This window comes from Artemia sp. Qi Xiang Cuo, chromosome 19 (assembly GCF_049724085.1).
Source record: "Artemia sp. Qi Xiang Cuo chromosome 19, ASM4972408v1, whole genome shotgun sequence".
NCBI classification, from domain to species: Eukaryota; Metazoa; Arthropoda; class Branchiopoda; order Anostraca; family Artemiidae; genus Artemia; species Artemia sp. Qi Xiang Cuo.
Window position 1 is genome coordinate 5,279,247 of NC_142812.1, and position 12,428 is coordinate 5,291,674.

Genomic DNA, 12,428 nt, shown 5'->3' on the forward strand with positions numbered 1-12,428 from the left:
TTGTCCTCAGACAGCTTGGTTAAGCAGTGAATTGTTGGTAGTAATAAAGAATCAATAAGTATAAACAATGATGTAGATGAAAACAAATATAAAATATTAGTAAAATAATTGAAAATAGCAATTCATACAAATTAAAAACGTATTGTTAAAATGAATCTAGTACTGAGTTCTACTGATTGGGAGCCTAATTTTACCATTTACTCAAGATCTCCCCATGGTAAATACTGCATGGGATTATAGTTTGTACAACTATTGTAAATATACTTATCACCAGATAAGGAAATACCGTTGTGTACTACCTTGTGGCTTCAAAATATATGACTGTATAAAATTCTCAGTTTCCAGAGTTTATTTCTTTAGGAGTTACATGGCAGTCCTCAAGTCTTGATCAAGTCTTGGCAGTCTTGATCAGGTCGATCAAGACGTACTTTTCGTCGGAAGAATAGGCAGGGCCTTAGAAGCGTGGAGTCTCTTCAGGGACAGTGGGGAGGAGTCTCGGCTATAGTTCCGCTCAGGAATGTCTGGTAGTTTCGCAGATGTCCTGTGTGCTCTTCCTGAATCTGGAGGATTCAAGGTCTAAAGTGTATGACATTCTCGTCTCATAAATACCTGATTCAAGATATTTGTAGATCTCAGTACCAATTCCTATGCAGATTTCTTTTTCAAACGAATTTTCTCTAATGAGTTTTCATGATTTTTTCATTGACAACATGCAATGTTACTACTTGTTTCTGTAACCAAATTTATCATAGACAAGTTTTATGTTTGTTTGATATTCCACTGGCTTGAAAAGCAGTGCAATCTATCCCCTTACCCTCCTGTATGTGTCCTTATAACCTCAAATACATAGTTCGACAGTAATCATAGGCAACACTTTAGCGCTGCTTGTACTAAAGGCCATGACCTTCTATGTATTGTTTTTGTATTTATTAATTTTTCACGGGCCTTATTGCATAAAATGAGTGTTCTCTTATATGGTCTAAATCAAAACCCCTTCACAGCCGGATCGATTAGGGGTTGGGCCCGATTATAATTTTTTGCGGGGTCCTTTCTACATATTAAATATTTTCGTAAAATTTTATATGATATATATATATATATATATATATATATATATATATATATATATATATATATATATATATATATATATATATATATATATATATATATATATATATATATAAAACGAAACAATAGTATAAAAAAAAAAAAAAAAAAAAAAGGATATTTCTTTGTTTCTCAGTTTTGTTTATCATTACATTAGATATTTCTTCATTAAGCAAATATTTTGTTTTAATTTTCTCTGTCGCTTATCGTTTAACCGTATATTTCTTTGTACTCAACTTTCAGTTTTGACTCATTGCATTTGTCGTTTTCACAAGTATTCTAACCGCATATTTTTTTTCTTCATCATTGTTTATCTTTGCTTCGAATATTTTTTCAATACCCTTTGTCTAGAAGCTGCTGAAAATGCCTTTTGAAAGAAAAAATTCATTATATTTGGTATTTTATACTCAGCTATGTTTTTGTGTATTTTTACATACGTCAAAGGTACTAAAAACGATAGAACCACTCCTGAGGCGGAAATGACGTATTCGTGCTTTTAATTTTGCTCACAAATATGACGTCACTCATATTTTTTTCTGAAATGGAGGCTCTTAATGTGTTTTAGAAAACTTGTGACCTGTCTAGATCGTGTTTTTTTTCAAACCAGAAAATCCCAAGATGCCTATTTTCTCCCAAAAATATGAAGCCGTTTTCAAGAAAAAAATTAAATATACATACATGCATAAATAAATAACAATTATTTCTTGTTTACAAAATACAAAAACATTTATTGAATATAAATTTCCGTCACCGAATATAAATACATGAATTTACATATTTCTAAGTTTTTGTTCTGTAACTTCTTCTAAAACTGTCTGAAAATCCAATTTCCTTACGTCTTCAATTTCTATCGTCTAACTTGTGAACCATTTAATCTAATCTTGAGTCATTTTTGATATCAGCTAGGTTTGTATTAATTTAAGCCTGGAAGAATGATCTATCTCCAGGAGAAACACTTACAGGAATGATTAAGATTATTCAAATTTCGAAAAAATAGTGTTTATTTTGATGGCAGCGCGGGGCCCTTTCAGACGCAGGTCCCAATTGGACCCAATGGCTCCAATCGCCCTTTATCCGGCCCTGCACCCCTTGGGTTTCTTCACGGTGAATTTTAAGGAACTATTTCTGTAATTATTTATTAAATATGCTCCTCTATTATATAATTACTAAATTATTTAGTAATTTGCCATCTTGTGTTAAGTCTATGTTTCTAGAGCCAGTAACAGTAAGTAAAATTACTAAAATTGTTAATGGCTTGAAAAACTCGTCCTCATCTTGGCCAGATTCTATCCCTACTAAGGTAGTTAAATCTATTCTTCCTTCAATAATATTGCCTCTGACAAAACTTGTTAATCTTTCATTTGAATGTCGTGTTTTTCCGGATGCTCTCAAGTGTGCTCGGATTATTATTTTGTATAAAGGTGGACCAAGAAATGATCCGGCAAATTATCGACTAATTTCAATTTTATCAGTATTTAGTAAAATATTTGAAAAGGCTATGTTTTCTCGTCTCCTTACTTTCTTAAAATCTAAAAATTTTCTTCATGATTTTCAATCTGGTTTCCGAATGAAGCACTCCACTGAACATGCCTGTATGACCCTTTTGAATTTGGTTCATTCTGCGTTAGATTTGGGATTGATTCCGGCTGCTGTATTCCTGGATATTCGTAAGGCTTTCAATTCCTTAACCCATGAAATTCTTCTATCGAAGATGTCTTATTTTGCCTAAAGGGGAAATGTATTTTTTTTGGTTTCAGTCTTATTTGAAGGATAGGTTAATTTCTGTTGATCCACTTTTCTGGTCACCCTCGCAAGTGAATTTTGGTGTCCCCCAGGGATCAGTTTTAGGGCCTGTGCTATTTTTGATTTATGTAAATGATCTTTATTATGTTGCAAAAAGCAGAAACTTATTAATTGCTGTAGACTTTGTCATCCTAAGCCTTCCTTTGCCCATAGTGACAACTATAGTTCGTCTTCTTCTGATGTCCTTGTTTGTCTTGCTGATGTCAGCACACTTGTCACTTTGGAAAACTGCGATTCCGAGCTTTGATTAAATTTGTAAAATTTGTTTAAGAGGGTGATTTTGTGGCTTGATGCTAATTATCTTACCCTAAATTTTTCTAAGTCCAGTTTTATTATTTTTTCGCGTGTTTCTCAGGTTTATCCACAGTTATCAGATATTAAACGGCCAAATGGAATAACTCATAGATCTAAAGACCGATATTTTCGCTTTCTGGACATTTTTGTTGATGAAAACCTCTCTTTTAAACGTCACATTGATTTTATTAAAATGAAGATATGCAGGAGTCTCGGTATTTTAAGGAAACTTAGACATACTTTTCCTGGATCAATTTTGAAAATCCTTTTTCAGTTCCTTGCATAAGGTCAGATTTTAATCCTCTAATGGCGTGTCATATTGTTTGGAATAAGTTGCCTGAATCAGCTCGAGGGTACCACTCATTCGGTTTGTTTAAAATAATTGTTAAAAATTCTTTGGCTTCGTCGAAGTTATTTTTATTTATGTTTTTTATTTTCATTTTTTTTTAGTCTATTTATCTAACTAATTAATTTAGTTAATTTTTCCTATTTTTTCTATAGTTTTCATTTTATCTATATTTTCTTTTCTTCTATTTCGTATGTGAGTAAAAGATTATTTTAAATTTTCTTTTGCTTTTCATCTCTGAGTAAGCAACTCATTTGTCTTCCCCCTTTGTACAGGCCAATGAGCCTTTGGGGGGATAATAACATGTAATATTATATGTGTATCTAATGAAGAATAAATCTTATCTTATCTACTGTGGCAGTGGTTTAATTAAAGTGGAGAGGGAGTGCAGAAGACACATACACCGAGATGTTTCATAAAATTTAATTTCAAAGTGTCCAAAAATTCAGGAGTATTTAACCACCCCCCCCCCCCCCCTGGGTGTGTTTTTATGTTTAAAGGTGGCCACTGAGAACTTAGAAATCCCCCAAGAATCGCTAGCCGAAAATCTTAATGTTCAAAAAGAAAATCAAGATTCACTTGTGGGAAAAATCTAAAAGATATTACATAACCAGTGAAATATATCTTGTAATTTTTGAGTATACTGTTCATGAATAGAATTTTCCTTAGATACCAACCCTAGTGCCAAAATTTCAAGATAGCGAAGAAGGTCATATTGACTGCACATCTGGATACCAGAAGCAACTGCTATCCAGTGTTATCCTCAATGTGCTCAGACATTGAGCACGTGGGGGATAGAAAAGGGTCGAAAGAGGTCAAAAGTTTTGGGATTCGTGCCTAAATTGATCATTCAGGATGTCTTTAATCTTGAGGACCAAAGAAGAAGATTTTCTAGACGTTCTGCATAGACATCATCTAGACATCTTAGATAGCATAGTGCTTAGACGTAGGGGAACAAACCCTGCTCTCTATAAGTGAACTGATTCAAACCCATTCAGAACATGTGTCCCAAGAGTATAGCAGAAGTATATTTCCTGGGGAAATTAAATAAAAAAAAACAAGTTTTCCAAATTGAAAGTAAGGAGCAACATTAAAACTTAAACCGAACGGAAATTATTACCTATATGAAGGGGTATGCCCCCCTCCTCAATACCTCACTCTTTACGCTAAAGTTTTTGATTAATTTAAAAAAAAACTTCTTAATGTTCTAATTAAACGGTCTTTGTGTATCAGGAGTCGTTCTTAAAGAATTGGGACAAAATTCAAATTTTAGCGTAAAGAGCGAGGTGTTAAGGAAGGAGTAACCCCTTTCATATACGTAATAATTTCTGTTCGTTTTAAGTTTCGATGTTGCACCTTACTTTCAGTTGAGAAAACTTGTTTTTTTTACTTAGTTTCTGATCGTGTTTTAAATAATGGTAGGAAATCCGGCACCACCTTCACGGAGAAATCCCCTTCCCCAGGGAAATGCACTTTTCATTTTAGTATTTTGCCAAACAAAATTTAAACCAGCTTCTTCTAATGCTTCCTTGGAATTTAGAAAATAAACAATGTGAATATATCCTTGAAGTGATGAATATGCTTCAAAAATAGATCTTGACTGATCCAACTGGATGAAGAAATTCCCTCTGCTAAATTTGTTGGAACACCAGTTAGTAGATGAGGCTGAAAAAGTTCCCTTGGAAATATAAATTAAGGTGATAAATATTGGCTGCTTGAAGAAACAGTCCCGACCATGGTCACAAGGACAACTCTCTCTGGTGATGTTGCCTTGCACAATATCATCTGACCCCTCTCCCTAAACACTTTTGGAGGAACATGAAGTGTGGTCACAGAATTTTCGTCACAGTTGTATACATCACTTGCATTAAGATGAAGCTTTTTCTAGAACTGACTTTGGGTTTGAGAAGAACTGTTCCATGTTGACTCTGTTAAAGCTTGCTGCATGCCCCAATCTTGTGGGTTCAGGCTTGGGTAGTAACAGTTGTCGATTTCAAGCTCAAAAACCTACCAGCCAGTCTACCCCTGTCTTTTTGGCATTGCTCCAGTTTTGAGGGATTGTCTTGTTGTTTTCTATACCAAAGTAGTTGATGCAAAGTCATATGCACTGGTAATTGTAGTTACAATAAGTTGGGGTCGCAGTTGCAATCAGTCACATTCACAAGTATTTACAGTTGCAAGTAGTCACAAATTCAAACAGTCAAAATCAGTCAAAGTCTGAAAAAGTCAAAATAGCAGTAGTACTTATTACATAAGTAGTAGTTGTAGCAGCCCTCAGAGGTTCAACTTATCGCTTTCAGCTGTTTTTCAGATATTGTTCATATGGCCTTTTGACAACCTGCATGCATAGAGTACAGATTGATTTTGTTCAATATACTTGGCAATACCCCTTGATAGTTTCGCTATAATATCCTTAGCCATCCCATATATATGGCAGATAGACTGTTTCAAAATTGATATTTAGTTATAAATTCCACTCGAGAGGTGCCTAAGTTTCAACTTAATACCTTTATCCATTCCTAAGATGCCTTAATATGGCATTATGACAAAATTGGACGGACATAGATTCTTTTGATTTAGTTCAACATTCCCAATAATATGCTCTGGAAGTTCCAACGTACCCCCTTTTTTCCTGGGATACTGCACATACACCTTTCTGATAATCTGGATATGTATTGTACCTTTTGATTTAGTTTTACTCCCTCTCTAGTTTCCATGAAAGTGGAAACTTAATACCTATTTTGTTCCTGAGATATTACATTTATGCTCCTTTGACAACTTGGATGTATTTAAACCCTTTTGAAAAAAAAAGTTACCCTCGGTTTTGTAGATGGGTTTCATCTGGTACATGCTGGGAAATGCCCCAATGTGTACCATATTTTCCCGTCCTACTATATACTAGATGCCACCCATCTGCAAAATCAACCCTGATTTAACCTCTGAATGTTTCGCCACATGATGACCACATAACATGACCAGATAATTTGGCTTTGATTTGATACTCCAAGCGCTAAATTTTACTGAACTAAAAAATAATAAACAAAGAAATCAATCAAAAGACAAGTATTTTTTTGGCTGTATTTCCCAAACTTTGAGAAAGGTTTGTTCAAAAAAAAAATTTTAACATGCCAAAACAATTGGATGCGGCTTATGGATTTTTCGAGAATGCTATATGGCAGTATGCTATAGTAATATTGCTAGAGTAATATAAACAGTATATTAGAGTAATAGTGAGTAAAATGGTCCGTCAGGTGTGTTGCGGCGAGGGTCTTGCGGGCCACACCAATACGCTTCGCGGAGCGCATGCGACCTGCGGCCCGTAGGTTGCCAACCCATGCTCTAGACAATTCAAATCCGGTGAAAACTTTACCCCGGAAAATTAACCTTAACAACTCCACGCGTAAAATTGAGACGGAAAATAGAAAGAAAGACATATAAAAAGAATTTTGCATAGGAATTCTGGCAAATTTCCCCTGACAAGTTCAACCCTTGGAAACTTCCCTTCCCATGAAAAATTCACCCCTGTAAAAACCCTCAGCAGAAAGTTCGCCCCCCCCCAACTGTAAATGTATACATAATTTCCAATAACAAATACTATGCCTAAACAATAGGCAAATTTCCCTGAGACTGGGGGGGGGGTCATGTCACATCCAAAGGCATAGTTATTGTGTCTTTCAACTATGATGAACAAAATGGCTATCTCAAAATTTTTATTGGAAGATTTCGGGGGAAATGAGCAGGGGAGGGGGTATAGTTGCCCACCAATATTTTCGGTCGTTTAGAAAGGGCACTAGAACTTTTAATTTCCCTTCAAATGAGCCGTCTTAGGATATTCTAGGACAACTGGGTCGATACGATCACCCCTGGGAAAAAAACAACGAATAAACACGCATCTGTGATCTTTCCTCTAGCAAAAAATACAAGATTCCACATTTCTGCAGATAGGAGCTTGAAAGCTCTAAAGAAAGGTCAAAAGGTCAAAAAGAAAGGTATTTATGGTAAAGATGACAAAACAAATTTCAATCAATTATTCAATGATTTCTGAGTAGATAATTTTATCGGCACTTTTCTGAGCAAACATGGAAATCATAGTTACCACAAGATAAGGAGGTACCCCTGGATCAAAAACTAATTTTTCTGACTCCTTAAGTGTTGAAATCCTTTGTAGTCCTTCAATATGCAAAGCTTCATTGTCCTCCAGACATTCTGTCCATAGGCACTGAGCTAGCATTTCCGGGTGCATAGAAAACATCAAAGTTTCTTGGCTAAAATATAAATGTTAAACTTACATAAAATACAAATAATGAAAATATAAACGATAACAAACTTTAAAGAATGGATTTTAAATTATAAGGATTTATAAATTAATTTATAAATGCTAACTAATTGACAGGGATGCAATTAATATAAAAGTTAGAACTGATAAGAACGGAAGCAAAGTAAGTGAATAGTTATACATTAACTATTATTTGTATTAAATAAAAATAATTAGTGTACGAAAACTCAATTGATTAGACATAACGATAATTATTAATTTTAATTAATGAGAAGAACTTTTGAAAAACATCAAGTATTATTGGCTAAAATATAAATATTCCCAGTTATGTAAATTTAATAACCATTACCATTAATTAAAATATCAATGCTACTAAATTTAAATAGTAGGTGATAAATTTTCATATAATCACTAACTAAATCAATAATTTTTAGTAACTAATAAAATCGAACTGATATAAAATTTGAAAATAATGCCAATTGAATTTTCCATCTGTAACTAATTACAATAACTAACTGCGATTATTAATTATCATTATTTATATTTAATGGGGAAGCATTGCTGAGAAATCACCTGACTTCACTGGCTGAAATATAAATGAAAATCGAGTGTGTGTAAAGTATTTTGGATAAAAGTTCGAGAAGGCTTTTCCGGGCCATTTATGTGTCAACAAGAGCGGTCCAGGGGGGCACTTTTGGGACTAAGGTTAGTCGTGAGAAGCGGTCCGTTCCCATGATGGTCAATCAGCCAATCGCTGGAACTTCCAATTCTAGAGAGTTGGGGCCAAGTATATACTTTGAGAGTCAGTCCATCTTTGGCCTTCGTCTTAGTTGTTTGTTCTTCTGCTACCTTATTTCCTCTGTATTTGTATTCTCACATTATTAAATAAAGACCATGTACCGACGTTTATTGACTATCTTCGAGAAATTACGTAAACCGTTACATCAGCCAATATAAAAAGCATATAGAAAAGAAGTAGACAGAGGTATACATGTGAATTATCACTTGGTTTAAGAAAAGGGGATTTCTTACATTGGTTTTCAGAGAAGGACCATGAGATCCAGACCTGGCACGTGAAAATGAAAGGCTGCTTGGGTTGTGTGCTGAGGCCAAAGGACAGATGGGACAAAATTATATTTTAAGCTGAGGCCACAAAAGAGGGAGTTCAAATGTATTAATTCTTTTGGAACTGAAGGGTTCCCACATGGTGAAAAAGAAATTAGGGGCAGTCTATGCAACACACTGATCTTTATCTCTGTCCTGTCTGTGGGAATGACAAAGAATTTTTTCACCGGATAGCGCTGTCTTGTCGGAGCCACTGGAAAGTATGTTGATTTTCATATCCTCACAAGAGAGTATATATTTCTTTTGCATCAAGCCTAAAGGCAAGTGAGTTTACCTACATGTAGAACTTGCACACAGTCTGAAAGTTTTATCACCATGTGACAGACTTTATATGTGATTAATTCATTAATAATCTTTGTTCTAAAACAAACTTCCATGACGAGTATAGAGTCACATTAAACCAAAGATTATCAGAAATAGGATCATATATAACATCTAAATCTCAAGATGAATAGAAATCCCTATCAATAAATAAACGACACCCACCGACAATTAATTCACTAATATATTAATTAACAAATAATTTTATTTGTTTAATTTTATTTAATTAATCAAATTATTATTTAAATATATTAATTATTTATTATATAAATATATTATATTATATATATTGCTTTAGTTAGAAATCCTTTCATTATGCATTGAGAGTTTCAAAAAACCGTTCCTAAGATATTAAATATATAATAATTAATTAAATAAAAATTATTAATTAAATTAATTAAGTTTAATTAAATTATTAATTGTATAATTTAAACAATTAACTAATTAATTAACAAACAATTAATAAATTAATTAACACAAATAGGAGTAGGCCTGACGCCTTCAAGACCTTCTAAATATCAGAGTGTCATTTCCGCTTCACAGAAAACGATTTTTAGTTCAAACGATGTGTTTTCATTTATATTTTTCATTTATCGACGAAAAAAAAATCAAAATGTGTGCAATATTACTGAAAAGCAAACGTCACCCTAGTCTTTACAAGGCTCAGGCGATGTTAACATTCCCCTGAGCATTCCCTGAAAGCTACAGCAAAATATACTTAGCCGTTCCTGAGATAATGCATATACGTCCTTTTCGCAATCTAAAACGCATACGGTAGTTTCTTTTGCTTTAGTTAGAAATCCTTTCATTATGCATTGAGAGTTTCAAAAAACCGTTCCTAAGATATTGCACATACCCACTCTTAACAACCTTTATGCCGATACTATCTTCAGATTTAGTTCAGGATCCTCCTCAACATTCCTCAAAAGTTTGAACTTGGTATCTTCTGTATACATTTCCTGAAAGTTTTAGCATAATGGCCTTAGCCATTCCTTTTTCAGAATTTTGTCATTTTTGTATGAAGATGCAATTTTTTTAAGAATCTGCAAACTAAAAAAAGTTGTATTTTTCTAAATTTTAGGGGTAATGATTAACCCCCCCCCCTTTGACCCCCCTGTAAAAATGTAGAATCACAATACAGCAAGGCTTTTGTAACTGCTCAGGTAGATTGATAGTTTTTCTGGAATTTCGAAACAGATTTCAAGTTGTAACTTGGTTGTATTTGAGTAAAATTATATGATATTTTGTTTGAAGCTCATGTTTTTTGTTCATAAATTACCTCATTATTTTTGCTCAATAGCAATTTTGTGGCCCTATATGGGCCAAATTGTTTTTTTGTTGCAGAAAATATTAAAAATCCCAAAGCTAGTTTTCTGTGGTAATATTTCTTGAAGTGCTTTAAAGATTGTATACTGTGAAGAACAGTTCAGAAGAGTTCTTTTGCAATATTCTCTGACCATTGGATCACCCTTGGTGAAATCAAATATAAAAAACGGTTTTCCCAAATGAAAGTAAAGAGCGAAAGTAGAAATTGAAACGGACAGAATGATTACGAGGAGGCTGCTAGGAAAATATAGTTTAGCCCAAAAAGTGCCAAACTATAATTTAGTCTCTGATTTGCCTATTTTGAACTGTTTTCTGTTATTTACTGTTTTTTTTTATTCTGACAAATACTTTTTTTGTATCTTCATAAGAAAATTGACAACATCCATGCCTTCTGTTTTGTTTTTTTTAATTGTTATGTGAGAAGTCATATTGATGAATATGGGAGGAGACTAATTTAACTCAACTTCATTTTGTAAAATTTTGAGTTTAAAAATTTTAAATTAAAAGAGATGAGAAGATAAGTTTATTCCTTATCGCTCCCCCATTTTTTTCAGAAAATCTGGTAAATTTTCTCAGGTATTTAGCTTTTGGTGGGAAGTATTAAACCTAATGAATTTCATGTATTTGAAATCAACATAAAAAGTTGATTCTTTTGAAGTACGAATTATGATCAAAATTTCTGTTTTCTAGATCTCTTAATACTATTGACCCTAGTCGCTCTTTACCTACAGTTTGTTACCACGAATTGTCTAGCCAAAAAAAGAATAAAAAGTACATTTCCGTGACCATGCAAATTTGACCACTGCACTATCAACCATTCCAAAACTACATATTCGCTCTCAGAAATTTAAAATTAGATGGTTTATCAAACAGTTCGTGGGAACGAACTGTAAGTAAGGAGTGACCCGGCTCAATGGTAACCGAAACTCTAGAAAACGGTATTTTGATACAAATAGATACATTAAAAAAATCAGATTTTAATGCTTATTTCAAATATATAAGTTTCATCAAGTTTATTACTACTTATCAAAAGTTACGCGCCTGAGAAAATTTTGCTGATTTTCGAAAAAAGGGAAAAAGACCCCTTAAAAGCTATAGAACCTTAATGAAACTCACACCATCATATTCAGTGTATCAGAGAACCCTAGTGTAGAGGTTTCAAGCTCCTATCTACAAAAATGTGGAATTTCGCATTTTTTGCCAGAAGAAAGATCACGGGTGCGTGTTTAAGTAGAACCCTATCAGGAGGTCCCGTACGAACACCGTGCTGCCATCTACAATTTAGTTTAATGCTGACGGGACATAATTTATTCAAGGATTATCGATCGAGTCTAATGGGGGTCAAGGTCAATCGATCTGTTGTTGTTGTTTGGCCACGTGTAATGGCATGAGGGATGATTTACATAATCGATGGGGGAATTATTGATTCACATCTGGGTGGAGTTATGAAACAATATGGTCATAGGGGCCCTAAGGAGAAAGATTACGTAATCGCTCATTGACCTCTTTTTCCAAGATCGATTTATTTGATGTTTTTCTCGGATGTCTACATCAAATTATGGATTTTTTATGGTTTTTGTCAATGAGAATTTGAAAAACAGTAACTTTGTCACATTTATGGATGTCAACAGCAATTCATGTCTGTTTTATGGTTTTCTCAGTGAGAATGAAAAAACAGGAATTTTCTCACTTGGATTTACATAATCGCTAGGGGAAATTATTGATTCACGAAGGGGGGAATTAAGAAACAAACATGGCTTCATTGTTGTTTGGTTAGCTTAACCTGAGAAATTGATTTACATAATCGCTATGGAAATTATTGATTCA

The 12,428-nt window shown here is 33.7% G+C and overlaps 1 protein-coding gene across 7 annotated transcripts in view; it reads right to left on the reverse strand.

The window, feature by feature from the left end:
* LOC148940424 (uncharacterized) overlaps positions 1–12,428 on the reverse strand; it is a 215,424-nt gene that overhangs the window by 120,620 nt on the left and 82,376 nt on the right. For all 7 annotated transcript variants that reach the window (XM_089105472.1, XM_089105468.1, XM_089105465.1 and 4 more), the window contains one exon: positions 7,650–7,818. In XM_089105472.1, the coding sequence (XP_088961598.1) occupies positions 7,650–7,818 (169 nt within the window). The remainder of the gene's footprint in view (positions 1–7,649; positions 7,819–12,428) is intronic.